This window comes from Microtus oregoni, unplaced genomic scaffold (genome assembly GCF_018167655.1).
Source record: "Microtus oregoni isolate MIOR12 unplaced genomic scaffold, Mior012 000014F_ref0000157, whole genome shotgun sequence".
In the NCBI taxonomy this organism is placed as follows: domain Eukaryota; kingdom Metazoa; phylum Chordata; class Mammalia; order Rodentia; family Cricetidae; genus Microtus; species Microtus oregoni.
The window spans coordinates 43,257,682-43,278,045 of NW_024543073.1; the positions used below are offsets into that span (position 1 = coordinate 43,257,682).

Consider the following 20,364-nt stretch of genomic DNA (forward strand, 5'->3'; position numbering starts at 1 on the left):
AAAAATCATTACAAGAGTAGAGAGAAAATCTCAAATTTGATTGAGGTATTGAACATGTATTTGTTCACATAGCTCTTTACTTAGGTGTAAGGTGCAAGGTGGTGCTCTAGGACTGAGGGCACCCTGGTGAAAACAGCACAGGCATATCCCTCCATCCTGTGCCCTTATTCTGATGGCATGTTAGACACTGTTTTCTATTTCTCCTTCCTGTTGCTCTGGTAAAACACTCTGACAAAAATGATTTAAGGAGAAAGGGCTTATTTTATCTCGGTTGAAGGTACAGTCCATCTATCAGTGTTGAGGAATTATGGCAGCACAGGCTTGAAGGGCCTAGTGAAGTCACATCTACAATCAGATGGGGGCATGGTGCTGCTCAGCTCACTGTGTCCGCTCATGCTTTCCAGGATCCCAGCCAGTTAACAGTACCACCCACAATGGACAAGTCTTCCAGCCTCCACTAAAGCAATCAAGATAACCCCAAACATATAAGTCCAAAGGCCTCTTTTCCAGATAATTCTAGATCCATTTTGACAATTAATGCTAATCATAATAATTTTTCTCCCACCACTGCAGTTACACAATTATAACTATCTTATAATTATCTCCAGGCAAATTTTGCTTCTACTCCCAGATACACTGAGGATAACTATTTTCCTTTGTATAATAGGTAAAGGGGTAGATGATAGAAATGGAAAAAAGAATACACTATAATAAACTATTAGAAAAATAATCAAGTTGTAAATTTCTTCTTTCAAGAATTCATATCAATACAAGCTACTCCCCTGAAAAGTTGTGTCCTAAAGCTAACATAAACATCAGCTTCGTAAATAGGTCTCTAAAGTGTGAGAAACTATAGAAAGGTATTGAAGCCAAGCAGAGACTGTTGCAAGGGTTTACAATGTAAAAAAGAAGGCACCTTGAAGTCCCTGAGCACACCACCACCATCCTTGTGGCTTACTTCCCCACACACTGCCACCATGCCTGCGCATTGTCATAGCTGCAGCTCTGAAAGCTGACTCTCGCCATCTCTGGTGTGCTATTTCTGCTCCATGCTTCGAGATTAAGAATGTGAACTCTAGTTTACTGCTCCAGGAGCTATGGCTGCCTGCTGCCATGCTTCCCCTCCATAATGGTGACTGGCTTTTATCCCTCTGGAACGATAAGCCCAAATAAACCCTTCCTTCTGCAAATTGCCTTAGTCAAGGTGTTTTACCGCAGTAATAGAATAGAAAGTAATTCAAACTTCAGTACAAGAGAATGGGACATGTCTGACCATACTGGATATTAGAGGATTTTTGGAAAGCTTCAGTGGTTGTACTAGAAAAGCAACTAAATTCTGTAGGAGCCTGGAAGATATCACTGAGAGCCCAGATTATTGCAGAGGCCTTGCTCAGTGAGCCTCAGAGAAGATCAATGGTGGTAGCTGGACTAAAAACCAACCACTCCTTTGACATTTTGGCAACAAATGTGGCTGCTTTCTCCCATATCCTAAGAATTTGTCTGGGGCTATAACTGTAAGCATCTGACTAACTTCTTTGGTGGAGTTTTCAGTACAGCCTAATATTGACTATATTGTGTGGTTATTAGCAATCTCTGTTATGTAGGTCTACAATGGTACAGAAAGAAATGCAAAGTATCTGGAGAGAAAAAGGACACCATAAGCTTAATCTCACAGTCAAGTTCTATGCTAGGGGAGAGGGTTAAGGAGGTTAGTGTTACTAGGGAGAGAACTAACCTGCATTTGAATAAACTGTGTTCTTTGGACAAGATCCTACCCATCAAGCTTCCAATTCACAAAAGAGAGCATAAGGCATTTTCTTCTCCAGGAAGAATACTGCGATCAAAAGCTGATGATAATGTGGTTCACAGGGCCAGGTCCATGTCAAGCTGGATGGCCATCCTGACGTTATTGTGGTGCTAGCTTTTGAGTTCAGAAAGATAAGGGATCATGGTATCTTTTCCATGAGAGGCCATTGAGTGAAGCTGTGGAAATGAAGCCTGGGTTGTGCTAGAGAACCCAAGGTATGAAAAATGCCAGAACCACCAGATAGCTGCCAAGGAGAACTGTTGGCAGGGAATGAAACAAGCCCAAGAGAAACACGTTACAGGCAGCAAAACTGGAGGACCAACTCCATAAGTCCTTTGACATTGGACATAGAACTAAAGAACTCTGTGTATGATTTTTTTTTAGCATAAGAATCAGTGAAAATAGATTAAGCCTTTAGAAATAAAGTAATTTCAAATAGTATCCTCAGAAAGGATATTTCACTTCAGTATCAGTGCATACATATATATGTATATGTATATATGAAATGCATGCACATACTTTATTTTCTAAAAATAAAAATAAATTTGCCACCTGTTTGAATATAATTCTTCCTGGTTCAGAAATTTAACATTTCTTATTTCAGTTCAAAAAATAAAATAAATCCTGAAACTATTAGGCAATTCTGACTAAACTAACATAGGTTTTCTTCAAAATGTTTCTTCGTTTTCCTTAAAAATGGTTTAGACTTTCTTAAACATACCTTAATCGCATCAGTTTTCAACAGTCTTCTGAAACTTACACAGAGCTTAAAAGCTTTCAAAGATTATAATTTAAATTGAAATGTTAAAGAAGTAAAGATATCTTTATCAAATCCCCCACCTCAAGGTCCTGGGAATTCTGTGGAAGAAGAGCAAGGACTGGGTAATGAATGAGGAAACAATGTCTTGCAGATACAACAGAATTCACAAATCCAGAGACCATGTCAGCATGAATAAGAGCTGCATAGGCTCAAGCAAGATGGGTCCCCACACTGAGGTTGGTGGGATGAGTGTGGGGTCCCCGCACTGAGGTTGGGGGTTGAGTGTGGGGTCCCCGCACTGAGGTTGGGGGTGAGGGTGGGATCCCAGCACTGTTGAGGGGGTGAGTGTGGGGTCTCCGCACTGAGGTTGGAGGGGTGAGTGTGGGGTTCCCGCACTAAGGTTAGGGGGGTGAGAGTGGGGTCCATGCACTGTGGTTGATGGGGTGAGTGTGGAGTCCCAGCACTGAGGTTGGGGGATGAGTTGGGGAAATGGACATGGACTCCCACCCCAAAGAAGAAGCTGTCTGCACCTGATACCTGCTAGCAAAGGGAAAATCTGTTTTCTCTAATAAAGTATTACTAGCTGTATCAAGCACACTAGGGGGCAGAGGGCAGGGTTCATATCTAGAAGAAGGTGAACAATACAAAGCAAAATTTTCTTTTTTCTAAAAAAAGTGTGTATTTTTTATTTTGTTTTGTTTGGTCACTTTGCATACTAGGTTTTTGTTTGTTGGCTTTGATTTTCATTTTTGTGGATTTTTGTTTTATTTTGTTTCTGTAAGAGCATAAATAAACTGGGAAGGAGTATGGGAAAGATTGAAGAGAAGATGGGGGAGGATAAAACATAACCAAAAATTATTGTACAAAAAATTTAATTAAAGGAAAAGGGAAATAGATGGCTCAAAAGTTAAGAACAATCGCTGCTCTTCAGAGGAGTGAAGCTGGGTGCCCGGCATCCATGTCCAGTGATTTATATCCACCTGTAACTGCAGCTTCATGGGCTCTGTTGCCCTCTTCTGACTTCTGCAAACATCTGCACACACATGCACAGGCACACACACACACACACACACACACACATATTTAAGCAAATAAAGACTTCTGTTTACATATTAAACAGTATGACTTCATAAAATCTCATCTATGAAATGCATTTTAAATAAATAATGGAAATAAGTACTTATGTGTATGTATATATATGTGTGTGTATATATACATGTGCATATATATATTCATATATATATATATATGAATGCCAAAATCAAATCAAATATCTACTTACAGACTTTACAGCCTAGTTTATCACCCTAAATGTGTGGGATTTCAGCTGTTTAACAGGGTTGATGATGAAAATGCCCATGTATATTTTGTATAACTGTACACATGTTCATAAGCAATACAGCACCTATTTTTCTTCCCTTTCTGAATAGTGAAGCCTTTGAGGTTGAAAAAAATCAGGTATATGAGCAGCAGCAACATGAATGTGAAGACTTGCCGTTTGTTATTTTAATCATTGACAGGACATAACAAATAGGACTGCATTCATATCATATAAGGCACAGGGTTCCATCCACTCTGCAAGGCAGGAGTGGATATCATATCAGCAGTAATTCCCACCTGAGTGCTGCAACCAGGCTGTTTGCTTAGCTTCCCCACTCCCACCTCCTTACAAACAACTGTTGAGGATTCCAGCAAAGCTTGTGGATATTGGACAATTATAAATATCTTCTTCTCTGTAATTGAGAAAGTAGGGGCAACTGACCCTCTGCTCTTCACTGGATAATGGCAGTGGCAAGACACGTGTGCCATATTTACCCTTAAAATTTAAAAGTACTTCAGAGATGGGCAAATACTTTATTGAACTTAACTAATGTCTGATTGAAGCTTATAATGCGCTCCAACTCAGATGCGCTGAATGGAAACCACTTACTGAAAAATACACGAGAAACTCCTAAGAGGACTAAAAGCTCTAAGCCTGGTTATAAATGGTCTTGGTATGTGGATTTCAAATTTTCTTGGAATTTTTATGATAAAAAGTCTAGAATTTTAAATAATTATAGGACTTTGATACTAGTTAATAAATATATTTAATATGTGTCTCCAGGAATATATGTGTGTAGACATATACAAACATGCATTTACTTATTTTACATTGCTTTACCTTTTTGTGTGTCTCCATGCCTCAACTCCAATAATACTTTATTTTAAAAAAAAATCACTACAGTCACTTAAATTTGCCTATCTGGTAGTTTTAAGAATCATCAGAAATAAAATTTTAAATAAATTTAAAATTTAAGATACAAATGACATTTAAAAACAACATGACTAGGAAGTGTAAGAGGTTCATCTCCTCAGAGACTCTGCTTCCCTTTGTGACCCTGTAAAAGTTCCTAATCTTTTTTAATCTTGGTTTTCTCCATTAGCAAACAGAATGGTTGAGGTTATGTCCAAAATTTTCTTTAACCATCATCCTGTAAAATAAGTAAGAAGTGCCAGCAAAAGCAGCAACAGGGTTCTCCACAATGCTATCACTGTTCTTTATTCTTATAGCACGTGGTTCTCAGCCTAATTCTGGGATCTTTTGATGACGCTCTTCATGCTATAAACTTATTTCATTGCTACTACATAACTGCATTTTTTGCTACTGTTATGGACTGTAATATAAAGTCTGATATGCAGGATTTCTGATACGCACCTCCTATGGGGGTCCCACTCACAAGCTGAGACAGTTTAAAGGAGGAAGTGCTTAGAATTCATTCATTTATCTGACTAGTTCTAGGCAAACAACCACAACAAATGGTAATATCTGAGGATGTTTAGTTCCTTAATATTATTAGAGCTAGAATTTTAATTTTTGTAACATCTATAAGAAAGAGGGGTTTTACAATCAAACTAATCAGCTGAAGAATATTTGTGAGAAAAACACAGTCATATACTTTGAAAATAACTCACTTGTGACAGTAGAAATTTTCTTTTTGGTTTATTCAAGACAGGCTTTCTCTGTGTAGCCCTGACTGTCATGGAACTAGCCCTGTAGACCAGGCTGACCTCAAACTCACAGAGATCTGCCTGCCTCTGCCTCCCGAGTGCTTGGACACTGCCTGGCACAAAACTTATTATTTTTAAAATAAGTTTATGGAAAATTGAAATAGCATCCAATTAACAGACATGAATTGTTGACATTTTCTATTCTCGTCTCAATTTTGTCATAATTTTTCCTTACAAAAGTTAATTCTTCTCATGGTTACACCTCAATCTTCTAGGCACATGTATTTGTGGATGGTCAGTTTCAGGGGCCATGAGAAGTACAGCAGGTGACAGCCAGTGCTCAGATGTCAACCCACCAGAGCAGTGATTATCTATGGAGGCCATCCTGTCCAGACAAGGTCTGCAGGACCATCCACTCTGAAAACTGTTGCTCACTTTTGCTAAAGCACTTTAATGTCTCTCCAATACCTGCATTGTAGTATGTAATCACATGTGATGCGTATATGTAATCTTATGATTATATCTCAATTTTATGGCACATATATCTGTGGGTGATTAGGAAGATGACTTTTCATTTATCTATATAATTTTGATGTATAGAATATATACTAGGATATGCTTCATAACTGGATCTAGTTGTCCCACAAAGAGTGTGGACACTGAAAATTCTGTCTTGTTCTTTTGCTTATTGGGTGACCTCTGTCCATTGTGTGCGACCCCCAGTAAGAAAATTTAGTCACGTAATCAAAACCTTGGTTCCCACAGTTAAATATCTGTTCCATTTCTTGAGATAAAATTAGAGGCCAGCTCTTTGCAATTATCTTTTATTTAGCTGAACATTTAGTCAGGAGGGGAATCTTTCAAATAGATCACATTTGGGACCTTCAAAGATAGGGGCATGACATGTCTAAGCTTGTTTGAGTCATAGTCTTTCCTGATAATGAGACTGGGTGTCCCAAATTCACCCACAGCTGACTTAGGAAAGTGCTAACCTCTGTTGACCTTCACTCTAACCCTAAAAATGTTATTAACTCCCTACACTTACCCACACCTCAATTTATTAATACAGGATTTTAATTTAGGAATAGAGTTTAGCACACAAACTCCCCTTCTCCATTCTTAAAAAATTAGAGAAATAAGTGGAATTTTATGCCGTGGCAATGCTGAAGCATGATGCATGGGCAGTCCATATTGGGTTTCATGGTCTGAGTTGATGAGGACAACTGACCAGATCTCTTCCTTGAGAGGGCATCAGATCTCATTAAAGATGGTGTGAGCCACCATGTGCTTGCTGGGAATTCAACTCAGGACCTTGGGAAGAGCAGTCAATGCTCTTAACAGCTGAGCCATCTCTCCAGCCCCCACTGACCTTTTTGCCCCTCAAATATGTCCAAGCATCTCATAAGTCACATCTCCCCTTAGCCATAAAGTAAGGTGACAGTTACTTGCTTTGTGTAACCCTTATCTGTTTTAATGAACCTGAAAAATGCAAGTCCTGTACCTTGCTATTGCCAGAGAATTGCTGACTGTGTCTATATGCCTATATAAACTTGTAACTTTGGAAGAGCATAGAAGAATTAAAAAAACTGATGTGAAAAAGTATGTAATGGAGAATTCATTTCACCCTCAGATTTTCCTAAGTCCCATGCTTGCCATAAGCTTTCTCTCTGAATCCTGAGAGGTCTGAGGGGCTGGTACCCAAAAGGCTTAGGTTAGGAAGATGACTTCTCATTAAATTGTGTAATTTTGATATATAGAAAATATACTAGGACATGATTCACAAGCAGATATATTATTCCATGAGGACCGTAAGACTCGTAGGCTGTTATTTTTATCGCTAGCTCAGACTGGAATAAGGAAAATACCAATTTCTTCTCAGTTCTAAGACAAGCCACATACAATTAATTAATTCATAATTTCAAGAGCAAATTCAGACTAGACTAAGTATCTCTGTGAACAGATTGTAAGTTAAACTTTCACAGATTATATACAAATACAGTTACAGGTGTCTGAACCAAAGTTATTAAGCACAAAGCAACCAAAAATACTATACAAGTTTTTCTAGCGAGGCCTGGATGGTAAAAGAGACTAACAACCACTCCCTACTAAATTCCTTAGCAATTAACACTCTGTACAAACTTCAAGGCTCAACTAACTTTATGTTTAAGTTCTAAAATTTATATGGAGGATAAGAATAACAGTTAATCAATTAACCAAGTCCAGAGAAAAACAGCTTTATGTGGGAAAAGTTCCACAAAGAGTCAGGGTTACAGAAGATGGTCTGGCCTCACAGACTTGAATAACAAAGTTACAAACTTCCCTCCTTGTGCACTGGGGTTGCATGCAGGAGAATAAAATGTGTTGTTAGGTTTGGGACACCTTCAATGCCACAGTCCTGGAAAATGCCAAAACCATGTCCCTGCCTATGTGTCGCCATGGTAAATGGCTTTGCTCCCTATCTCCTTACCATTTGTTCAAATAATGTACTAAGACGATTGTGACCCTCAAATATAGTTTTTTACTGATTCTCATTGGGATAAGATATAAGGAAAGGCAGAACAAAGAAAGGGGGAAGAAAAGAATGAGAGGTGGAGAAAATAAAGTGCTGAACCCTCTGATTGTGTGAGTCTTTTTCCTAAGCCCCACTGTGCTAAAGGCATTCTTCTTGCAATTAAGATGTTGTTTTGGGAGCTGGCATCCCGAGCTGCAGCAGCAGTTGTGATGGAGGTTTTACACATTGCCTTATTTTCTTTTTCATGTCCAAATGATATAGAACGATGCTCTCTTTCACCCTGTTATTTATTTGTATCATCTCTCTTTTTGAAAAATCAAATGTGATTTGAGTTTTTATGAACTTATAAATTTCCTTCCTATTTTCAAAGAACTAATTTTAGATTTGTTAATTGCTTTATTGTTAATCATAAAATCATATTTTGTGTTTGACTTTTATAATCCCTTGTTTTTTGTTTTTTGGGTTTTTGGGGGGTTTTTTTGTTGTTTTGTTTTGTTTTGTTTTGTTTTGTTTTGGTTTGGTTTGGTTTGGTTTGGTTTTTCGAGACAGGGTTTCTCTGTAGCTTTGGTGCCTGTCCCGGAACTAGCTCTTGTAGACCAGGCTGGCCTCAAACTCCCAGAGCTCCACCTGCCTCTGCCTCCCGAGTACAGGGATAAAAGGCGTGCGCCACCACCGCCCAGCTGTTTGTTTCTTACAGAGAATTGTTCTCTACAGTTGTGGGATATGGTCTTGAATACATCTCTACTGGTTAAATTAATTGATGGTTTGTCTTTACACCTTTTATTTCTAGAATTTTCTTCATTGTTTTAATAACTTCCCTTTCTACATTGGAAAGGCCTATCTTTATGAATATCTTCTTATGCACAAAATGTGCCTTAAGATACACTTATCTACTAATCCCAATCGCCAGAATATTTCTTAAATATTTATTTTTATTTTTAACTATGTGTATAGAAAAGGGGTTGTGCACATGTGAGTTGTTACCAATGAGGCCAGAAGAGGATGTCAGATCCCCTGGAGCTGGGATTACAGGCAGCTGGGATCTACCGACACGTATGTTAGGAACTGCACCAATATTCTCTCAAGAACAGAACACAATCATGACCATAATTAGTTTCCAGTTACTTCACAGTCCCATACTCTCCAGTAACAGTAATATCAGTGTATTCCCTGAATATAAAAAGCACATATACAAAATCTTACCTTTTAGAAAATTTGCTCTGCAAGCAAAAGGATCTGATTTCAAATCTCCAGAGCCCATATAAAAGGCCACACCCCAGCATTATGGCACAGACACAGGTGAGAGCTCACTGACCATCCAGTCTAATGGAAACGGTGAGGTTCTAGTTCAGTGTGAAACCTTGTCTCAAAATAATAATGTTACCAGCAATAGGGTCACTCACCATCCTACCCTAACCTTGGTATGCATACAATAGATTCACAAACTCACACAAATGTAACATGGACATTTGAACTCTCAACTGTCTATGCTTTTATACTTCAGTACTAAAGTCAGCAGGTATGTTATCAACAATAAAAATAAACATACTAATTTATAGTTTTCTCCTGTTGTTTAAAAGATATACCTTTTTTCTCGCTTCTGTTCTGGCTTGATTGGTTGTAGTTCTTTCTTCTTATAAGGTTTCTAGAAAGAGTTGATATAAGAAGTAAATAACTTGACTGAGAAATTTTTATTTGTATTCTTTTATATTTTCATATGGATAAAAATATATGTAATGTAAATATATTTATATTCATAATATGTATCATAAACCAAAGATATCCTATAAATATGTAGGTATGCTTAATTTGCCAAATCATCTTCAGTATCTTTTTACACTCAGAAACATAACTCCTGCTAATCATTCTAGTGAGCAAGTGTTTTTATACAGGTAAGAATTTATTTGGCTGTGCCTTACAAAATACCTGATGTAACATTTTACAAAATAAAATCATCTGTGAAAAATGAAGATAACTTTAAATCAGGTTAATGAGAAATGTAAGTAGAATATTATGGAATATTTCCTGATATTACCTGGTATTTGGAATATTTCCTGATACTACCTGGTATGGAATATTTCCCGATATTACCTGGCATAGAATATTTCCCAATATTATTTGGTATGGAATATTTCCTGAAATTACCTGGGGTAAAATATTTTCCAATATTACCTGGCATGGAATATTTCCTGATATTACCTGGTATGTCTTTCAAAATTGGTTATCAAATTCCTAGGTGTCAAAGACTTATGGACTGAAGTTCATTCTCTTCAGATTCTCAAAGTCCTAATCAACAGTGTGTTTACATTTTTAGCAAAGGCTTCTAGAGAAGTGTGAGGGCCTCGGGTGAGGCCCTAACCAGTTAGGACTTAACAAAGAGGACGGCACACCAGATTAAGGTCCTCTGATGATACAAGGCCAAATTAAGGAGAAAGAAATCCTCTTGCTAACAGCTTAAACTTGGACTTTCAGCCTCCAGAATTATGAGATAATTAACTCTGTTGATTACTCCATATCATTGTTGTTTTTGTTACTATAGCCCTAGAAGACTAACATAAAAGCACCCAGGAAAACAGTTCAGTAACATAAGTCAACTTATATTCACTGAAAAATGTCTTCCATATGTCATTCAAAACAAGCCTGGTGTAAAGTGCCTGCATTACACTCAATGATTATACACAATGTTTAACGCAGAGCTTTCATATAATACATTCCTGTAGCACTAATCAATGATAAGACTATATAGAAGATAATTGAACAACAGCTATGAACCAATGTGAGCCAAAAGTGAAGCTGATCCATTTTATTCACTTTATAATTTTCCATGACGATCACTTCAAAATTGCTTTTGAAAAAGATAGGGGTGTAGAATTTGAAATCATTCTGCTACTTGAGTAAAAAAAGAACGGAGCATGGGTGGTGGTGGTTGTCTCTGTCAGAATCAATGAAGTCAGTTAATGGAAGTTTTTTGTGGTATGTGATAATACAGCAAATGCACATATGGAAAATGCATCTTTTCTCTTCACATTTACTGAAGCCAAAACGTATCTTATATAAATTCTAAGAAAATATAAATGGCAACATAAAGATGAAATGTAAAGATGTTACATTTGTGCTGCAAAGTATACTCAGTTTTAAGACATAGGGTGTTTGTTTAAAATTATAGCTGTTAGTTAGAAAGCTGAGCTTCATTTTGTGCTATATTTCTCTCAGATACAATCTCGGTTATATATGGTCATGCTCTCTCATGGCATTTTTTTTCTAAGAACTAAGATTCTTTTTTCTACAGTTACATTAGAACCTTGAAAACAGATTGGTACCTTCAGAATCTCTGGATCATACAATCTTTTTCAAAGTAAACAACTACTCCAAGTGTAATATTTTAATTTTTAAATTTATGTGCAACAAATAAGTGATACTAAACCACAAAGTCAGGCTTTTTACTGTTGCCTCCAAGATAGGTATTCATGGCTACAAAACTACTAATGGTTCATGAAACTTAGTCTTTGAGTTCCATACATTTACAGGAACTGTTTTTGGTACCATCTGCTCAGATGAGGATACTTACACCCCTATCATGCTTTGCTCTCTGACTTTCTTCTTAGCAGGCTAAGCAAACTGCAAGTTCCATGACGAAGTGTCCAATGTGAAGACCTCCCACCCAGGACACCTTCCCGTTTTAGCCTCTTCCTCTTCTGCAAGCTCAGTGGACTCACTTTCTCCGTTGCTTCCCTTTTCCTCCTTCCTCACCCAGCTAGAAAAGATCTTAGGTTTCGTTTTGGCTTTTTTTTTTTAACACTTAGTAAAAGTACTTTATTTTCTTCTTGTATTTGCTTTATATCTCACAAAGTTATGAAGTTCACAGCTTTTATACCAAAATGTAAGAACACTGTTTAGAAATATCTTTGCTGTCAAACGTCACCTGACATTTCTTCTAATCCATCCTATGAATTCGTTGTTTGGTTTGGTTTGCTTTTTGCAAAGTGAATGCCAGTTTTGTTTTAAAGTGTTTGCTCCCTAAACTTTAGTATTTTATAGACGTCTATATTCAAATCTCAAGTTCATCCTGTCTTGATATTTCAACTCCATTTTCTCTTGAAATATTTCTCCTTTGTCCAGCTGCCACCTGCTTCTTCCAACTTCCCCAAGTTTCTCCTTTCTGCCTAGAAACAGCTTTTCTGTTTCCAAACATTCGGCTGAAGAAGAAAACTAATAAAACCACCCTGCTACAATTCTCTAATTTTTTGTAACAACCTGAATGATTTATCTCATATCACTTCCCAGACTCCTCCACATATTCTCTCAAATATCAGAATTAACTGGGGACTCACTTCTGGAATTTACACAATATTATTACACCTCAGGCTTCATTTCAGGAAAACAGCTGTCTAATCCATCAATCCCCATCCTCTTTCCAAATTTGTTTTTTTCCCCTTTCTGACAGATCCTCATAGAATAATAATTAAATTCTTACACTGATTAACTATAGAACTTCTCGAGCCTTTCATTTCACATGTTACTGCTAGACAGATTTCTATTTCACTCTTCTGCTGTGAATTTCTGAAATATATTTGCTATAAAAAGGTACTCTATAATTGACATGCTATTCCCTAGCACCCCCAAATGTGGTTAAAGAGGTATTATCTAAGACATAAAGAATCTCATAGTACATATAAAACATGATATATAAACATATCATTCAAGGTAAAATAATCAATATTCAAAGAGGCAACTGTGAAAGGAGATCATTTCTAGTATATACATATGGTGTTAAGAGTTACACATCAAAACATGTGAACTCAACTGAGATGCTTTCCTGCCAGGCTGGACTACTGACAGCAGGGCTTGATCTGTGGAAGCCAGCCATGCCCCTAGCACTGTGAGGAGCAATGAGCTGCAGTTCTTAGGCCACTATTACTACCAATCTGAGACTTGATTGGTAATGACTTGAACAGGAAGAAATGCCAATCATTGGCACACATGCAGAACCAAAGTCACTAAATGTATTTTGGGAGATTTTTTTGGATGTTATTCTCTTTGCACTCTTGAAGTTATGAGTATCCGAGGATACACACAAACAACAGAAGAACTTTGAAAGCATGCAAGCACCTTCAGTGAGCTAGAATATTCAAGCTCATATGGTCCCACAGAAAACCTGCTAAAAAGAACCAAATCAGCATCCATACAAAAGGTGGTCCCAGCTGCAGTGGTTCCTTTTTGCATCTTTCCAGAAAAGCAGGATTGCCAAAGAGCAAGCTGGTAACTCTATGAGAGTCATTTGTCATGCAGAACAGGGGCAATTATACAGATGACTCAGCAAAGTCTCGCTTTACCCTCCCTAAAGAACCAAAAGCTGCAGGAATTTACTCCTTTAAGTATGTTTCCTTTGCTTGTTAATGGTGCCCATTCTGGAGTCTGAGCCTAGGGTCTTGCATTACCAGGCAATCACTCTACCACTGAGCTACAGCTTGCTAGCACAGGTTTTAAACATAACTCTTAGACATAAAGGTTGAAAGGGAGAAAGAGAGGTGACTGCTCCCAACCAAGTCCTTCTGAAGGACATAATTTTTTTGTAAAAATGTAAGGGGGCTGCCATTTCTAGGAAAGAGAATGTAATAACAAATTCTAGCACCATACAAAAATAACTCTAAAAACATAAAACTAAATTATATTTTTAATGTGTAACTGAGCTGAAAGAAAAACAACAGAATTTCATTCTAGTTAAAAGCAACAAAGTGGTGATTTATGAGTTTGGAGCCTGACTCTCTGGAAGCTTCTGAGAGTTAATTTTGATCATAAGCCTGGTTGAACTGAGAAACACCTAGAGACTAAAAAGGAATATTTCTGAGTCTGTCTACGCTGGACTTCCAGGGACATGAGACAATAAGATTCTAAAGACTCTTACCTAATTAATACAGTTAGTCCCTTGATGGATTCATGATTAGATGGTATTAGTGAAAGTAACATTCAAAATCCTTTCTCCTAGCTTCTTGAAATACGTTTATTTTCACTCCCTAAAGACAGCATACTGTGCAGTAGTAACACACCTCTGACCAACTCTCCCCAGATCATCGGCTCATTTATTGATTGGCAGATTTGTTCCCCTGATGTTTCATTTCCGCAGCCCTTTGTACATTAAAATATTAATATTAACCTCTGGCCTGAGGTCTTACTGGAAAAGATTTCCCCCTATTTTGTACACTGTTGATTTGGTTGGCAGTTTCTTTTGCTGTACAGAAGGTTTTTTAATTTCATGCAACCCCATCTGTCCATTCTGTTTTCTTTCCTATTGTGGTTTTATTCAGAAATTTTTGCCTCTTGCTTATGCCCTAAAGTTTTTTCCCTATGTTTTCTTTAGCAGTTTCAGTGATGCCAGTTTTAAATTAAGGTGTGGGATCCAGTTTGACATTGATTTTTGTACAAGGTGAAGGTACTGTAAAGAATATTTTTCCTGGTTTATTTCTCAGCAAGTTTGTTCTTGCTGTACATAAAAGCAACCAATATTTGTATGCTGACTTTGCATCTTGATACATTATTAGAAGTATTTATCTAGGGTTTGGGGTGCAGCCCATGGGGATTTTTAGGTACAGAATTCTTTCATCGGCAAAAAGGAATAGCTTTAGCTTTCCTTTCTAACCGAAGTTTGTTTATGACAATAAATAAGAATGTCATGCAAAAGGACAGTGATAGAGTTTGTGTTAGGTTTTAAATTGATCTGTATTAATCAGTTTTGCTTTTTCCACCTTTACCTCATTTAAAAGTCTCCAGACCTAGCCACACTGGAATTGCAACCTGGAAATTCTATGGGCTGAGCAAAGGATGCCCTAGCGCACTTGTTATCACTTTGGAGAACATTGCTAGGAAATTATCTAAAAGTGGGTTCTTCAAATTTTAGATGTTTACAAATCGCTGTGGATTTGTTTCCAAGGCAAAGACATGTTTACCTGGATGAATCCATCATCTTCTTGGCTCTCTCCAGAAAAACCCATGAGTGAAAACTCGACTATATCAAAGCAACTAGCGTTTTTTCCAGACAAACTTTGACACTCACTATAATTATATTTCATGGGGTTCAATACATTTGATGAGAGAGAACCTCACTCACCAACTTTCAAAAGAAAATGAATTTTTATGCTCCATATAATTAAATCATAACAGAATAGTGTTAAGAAAAATCTTAATACGAGCCGCTTCGCCCACAAAAAGAACTCCAATTCAACCAGATAAGACTGAATTAAATGTCCATGTTTAATAAACGGAGGGAGCATGGCAAGGGTACGACAGAAAGAGCGTACACTCAAACCTAAAACCACATGTTCCTTTTTCTGGCACAAGCCTAAATACCCTGTGGGAGTGGTCCTGACCCACCCCAGGGAGGAGTCAGTGCTTGGAAGGCTGGGAATTGGAGTCCAAGCACTTGGCAGGCTGGGGTCACACTTTCAACTCAATATTACATTCCAGTCTTTTTGGATATAGGGGTATCAGAGGGCTGGGGTCTCACTTTGACCAAACAAACAGTACATTTCAGTGTTTGTCAGGATCCTCAGCCTGTGTGCATCAACACTGTCTCAAGTCTCACAAAAACTAACATCACAGAAAATCATCTTTTAAAATGTGTCTCAAACACCAAAATGCTGGTAAATCTCTACAGATATTCTACTTCAGACAATCTGGGGTTGGGATTAGAGAGTCTATATTTATAATAAATTTCCATACGCTAGCAGTGCTGGGGACACATGGATCACACAGAGAGTAGAAGAGTTGAAAAGGAGATTTTTACAGTCTTTAAGATATCCTAAAATGTATTTATTTAAAGAGAACAACAGAAAGATGACTACAGGGTGGCATACTGCTTTCACAGCATCTTCACCACATTCCACACCACTAGCCTTTCTACCCTGTAAAGTGCTTTCACCAAAGTGTGCCCTTGTGCGTTGATAAGATAGGATATCACAGGACCTTCAGTATCAGCTACATCTGTAACTTCTGGGTTGCTTTCATTTTAGGAAATCACTTGAATGTGTGACCAATAATAAAATCATCTCTTATTTGATAATGAAATATATACACAGCAAAATTTCTGGTACATTTATCATTTATTAAAATGTCAATCTGTATATGTAAGGGACTATTAATTTCTCCTTTACTCTGATGTTTTTACTTACATATGCCATACTAAATATTTTTATATGCCATGCTAAATTCTCTACAAAAGGACTTAAATTCTTCAACAAATTAATAACATTAATAATAGCTATTACTTATCAAGCCCTTACTGTAACCTAGCTATAGTACTCTCGGGTATTTCACATATGATTGTCTACATCTAGTTAGTTATTCATTTGTTTATTTTTTCTGAATTTGTTTCTGAACTGAAACAATGAATATCTTCAAAATTCCAAAACCAATACTTTTTAAATGATATATAACAAAGTAAAATATAAGATAGAGCAGGGTACACCAATTTCTTCTTCTAAGAAACAAGAAATATTCACTAAAACTTAATCCTAAGCATTGTGTGCCCCATTCTATTAAAATGCTGTATTGATAAAAAAAAATTATATTCCATCTCTAAATACAGTGTTGTTGCTTTGGTTTCCATCAGAAAATAAAGCATATTTCTATGAAAGATAGAAAGTATTTTTTAAATAAAAACAGCTATAAAGCATTATTATAACAAACACAGCCCTTATTTTTGGCTCAACAAACCCTTGAATGAATTTAAGTTAACAGTTACCTTTCATGCCATGTGAATCTAATCTGAGCACTTCTAGGGCAGAGGCAGGTGGATCTCTGAGTTTAAGGCCAGCCTGGTCTACAGAGCGAGTTCCAGGACGGTCACAGCTACACAGAGAAACCTTGTCTTGAAAAACAAACAAAAAAAAGTATCCTTCATAACTGATACAAGAATAACTCTGGAATCCCTCACAGAGACTGAGTCCTGTAACCTAAGCACTACTTTCGAGTGCCACCTCTATGCCTTGAAGACCCCATAACAAATGAAGCTCCTCTACTTCCAGCTGGGTCTCACTGTGACCTCTTCTTTGCTATTAGGATTCTCTAAGAGTCAAGGATGTGAATTTGTGCTTCCGGATCAGATGTGAGAGTTCCAACAGCAGGCTTCATGCTAAGCCCAAGACACTCTAATGCGTAATAGATGATGTCAGAAAAGGGGAAGAGTGGCCAAGAAGGAACCACCTGACATAAGAACACCTGCTACCTTCACGTAAGAGGAATGAGAGAAAGTGCCCTTCAGATGGCAAACATTCAGAAGCATTTAAACCTTTTTAGTCAGTATAGAAAAACAGTGTTTTCAGAAAATACTTTTGACATCCTTAAAACAAATTTTTCTCCTTTTCTTCTTCTTAGTAATATTATCTTAGTTGTGCTTTTCATTGTTGATGTTTCATGTGCTTGCATATATGTGTATGTCTGTTGGTGTGTATACGTGTGCATAATGTATATATGTGGGTACATGTCTGTATATGTATATGTTTGTATGTATATACATTTATGTGTGTGAGCCCTCCATATATATGTTGGTTTGCGCATATGTCTATATAATTGTGTGTATGTATCATGCTTGTTATATGTATGCATATGTATGTGTGCATGTGTGTATTTAGTACATATGTATATGTGTATGCATGTGGGCCTATGTGTGTACTATGTGTACGTATGTGGGTGTTACATATGTGTATGTATACATAATACATGCGCACACGTGTATATAAATGCAAGAAGTATATGTGCATATATGTATGTATGTATGTGTATGCGTGTGTACATGTGTGAATGCATGTGAGGGTTATGTATATATTTGTGTATGTCCATGTATTCATGTGTGTGCAGATGTGTGTATATGCGGAGGGAATATGTATATATATATGTGTGTGTACATGTGTATATATATATATGCAGGGGTATATATGTGCATGTCTATGTATATGTATGTTCATATGTGGTGTTTATGTCATTTTCCCCATACCCTATCAGCTCCTTTTGCCACTATATCTATAAATGAGTAAACATTTTCTCATCTAAAACTAAATTTTGAAAAGCTCAGAAAAAAATTTCATTATTACCTATGAGAACAAAACTTATATCATATAATTTTTGTCTGCTCCAGTCACCCCAGGCCATTGTGTTGGCCTCTGTCCCACTCCCCATGGAGAATATCCTCATGCAATCCAGCAAACTGGAGCACAAATGACACAAATTTTCTGAGCCACTTACTTTAGACCCTTCCAAAACCCAAAATTTCTGAATTTTTGAAAGCTTTTGGCCTGAAGTTTTTTATGTGCAGACTTACGTGTATCTACCGAAAGCCACATTTACTATGATGTGGCTGTTGGTGCTACAAACCTTGATAATTCCAAATTACTCTGACATCTCAGGAACCTGCAGGTGCATGACTGAAGGAAGGTCTTTTCCTAATCCATCCATTGTTCATTGAATACACAACTTTTTATTTCAATTTTATTCATGGCTGTTTTTTTGACCATTATAAAAAGTAAATCATAACCATTTAAATCAGTACACAGCTCACAGCCATATATAAAAAGCCTGCAGCCTTCTCCCTGGCTGCCAGTGCTTTATCTACTCACTATTACTACTGGAATTTTCATTCATATTCAAAATCCATGTCTTGTGCATTTTGTTTGATAAAAACAAGTTAATTAGTGCTAAACCCTTTCTAGTTCATAAATTTATTCCTAAGAACATTAAGAGGAAGTCAAGTGAGGCATGCTCAGTAACAGATGTTTGCCTTTTTTGGCTGCCTTTGTATAGTTTGTTCTATTTCATTACTTTTTAAGAAATTTAGTTAATGTTCCTTTACTAGAGAACAAGTGTACCTAGCTTCCCAGGAGGTAGGGGGAGGCAGGGATTCCCAAGGGCATACACAGCCTGTTCCTTTCCTTCACCTAACAACTGCTCAAATTTTCTCTGTACACAGCTTCCAATGCCTTCATCCCAATGCTGGAAACAACCACATCCAGATTATCCACACAATAAGAATTATGCCTTAATTTGATTGGCAGCCACATGAGTAGAAACACCGCCAACGACATTACTAACACCCAGGAGCCTCGCACTCCTTAATGTATTTATCATCGGAGGGCATTTCAGAACAACAGGTCAATTATAATTGAGAAATATGGTTGGATGTATTAGTTTTCACAGAAAATAAACTGATTTGGAAAGACTCCATAAAGTAAAACTCCAATGAACTTTTATAATGAAAAAGTAGGAATCATATACTAAGATTTTAGTTCAATGTCCAGCTCACTCCTGTAATACCATAAAGGATCTCACTTACTAGTTCATGCTGCCCTGCAAGTCAGTCTGCCCTTAAACTCAGGAATCCTTTTTCTTAAGCGTACAAATTTGTGGCATTACATGCCTACTGGTACATAGCGGCATGAATGTTATAGGAGTAAACAGACACATGTTTTATTGGATTTAAGGTCCAAACCATGAGAACGAACTCATTCCTGACACTGTCAAGGAGACCAAGAATCTGAGGATAGGTAGATAGTTCATGGGTTCCGAGGGAAAATCTATTACTATTATTCCACTAAGTAGACTCAGAGGTTAAATGACTTCTTGACATTAGATGTGTGCCTTGCTCAACCCTCATTAGCGAATCTTCTTTGTTGATTACAAATAACACAGAGGACCACAGCTGAACAATGTGCCAAGTGAGTTTGGAGCACTCAGCCATAAGTGTGCAAGTCTTTGCCACAAACCTCTCTTGACACCTCTGGGATCTATGTGGGAGAAAAGTTAGAAAGGTTGAAAGAGCCAGAGGTAGCAGATGACCTCAAGAAAACAGTGTTTCCTACATCTGATAGGAAAAACCTACATATGAACTCACTCATTGTGACCTCATGTACAGACTTGCACAAGTTCAAGCCAGAGGAATTCCCAGCAGAAGAAGGGGTGGTAGGCATGAAGCTCCACTCCTAGCTGGTACACTAATCATTCTCTGGGGCAGGCATCAGGTCCAGGAATAGTCTGTCAACACAAACTGAACTTGCTATGTATGTGGGGGGGAGGGGAGCTGAGAATGATTATGAAATTGGGTGACTGTGGACGTGGCAAAAATTATGAAGAAGTTCGAGGAGGAGATAAATGCCACCAAAATACATTGTATAAATGATTTAAATTCTCAAAAGAATAAAAATATTGTGTTTAAAGTATATTTGCAATTTTTATTAATAAGAAACTTCATTTAAGTGAAATATTCATGGTCTTCTTACAATATATATATATGTAAAAAATTACAAATATGGT

The 20,364-nt window shown here is 37.2% G+C and overlaps 1 protein-coding gene across 1 annotated transcript in view; it reads right to left on the bottom strand.

Moving 5' to 3' along the window:
• Positions 1-20,364, bottom strand: part of Iqcm (IQ motif containing M) — a 415,125-nt gene that overhangs the window by 268,322 nt on the left and 126,439 nt on the right. The window contains exon 7 of the mRNA XM_041663710.1: positions 9,654-9,712. Coding sequence (XP_041519644.1) covers positions 9,654-9,712 — 59 coding nt within the window. The remainder of the gene's footprint in view (positions 1-9,653; positions 9,713-20,364) is intronic.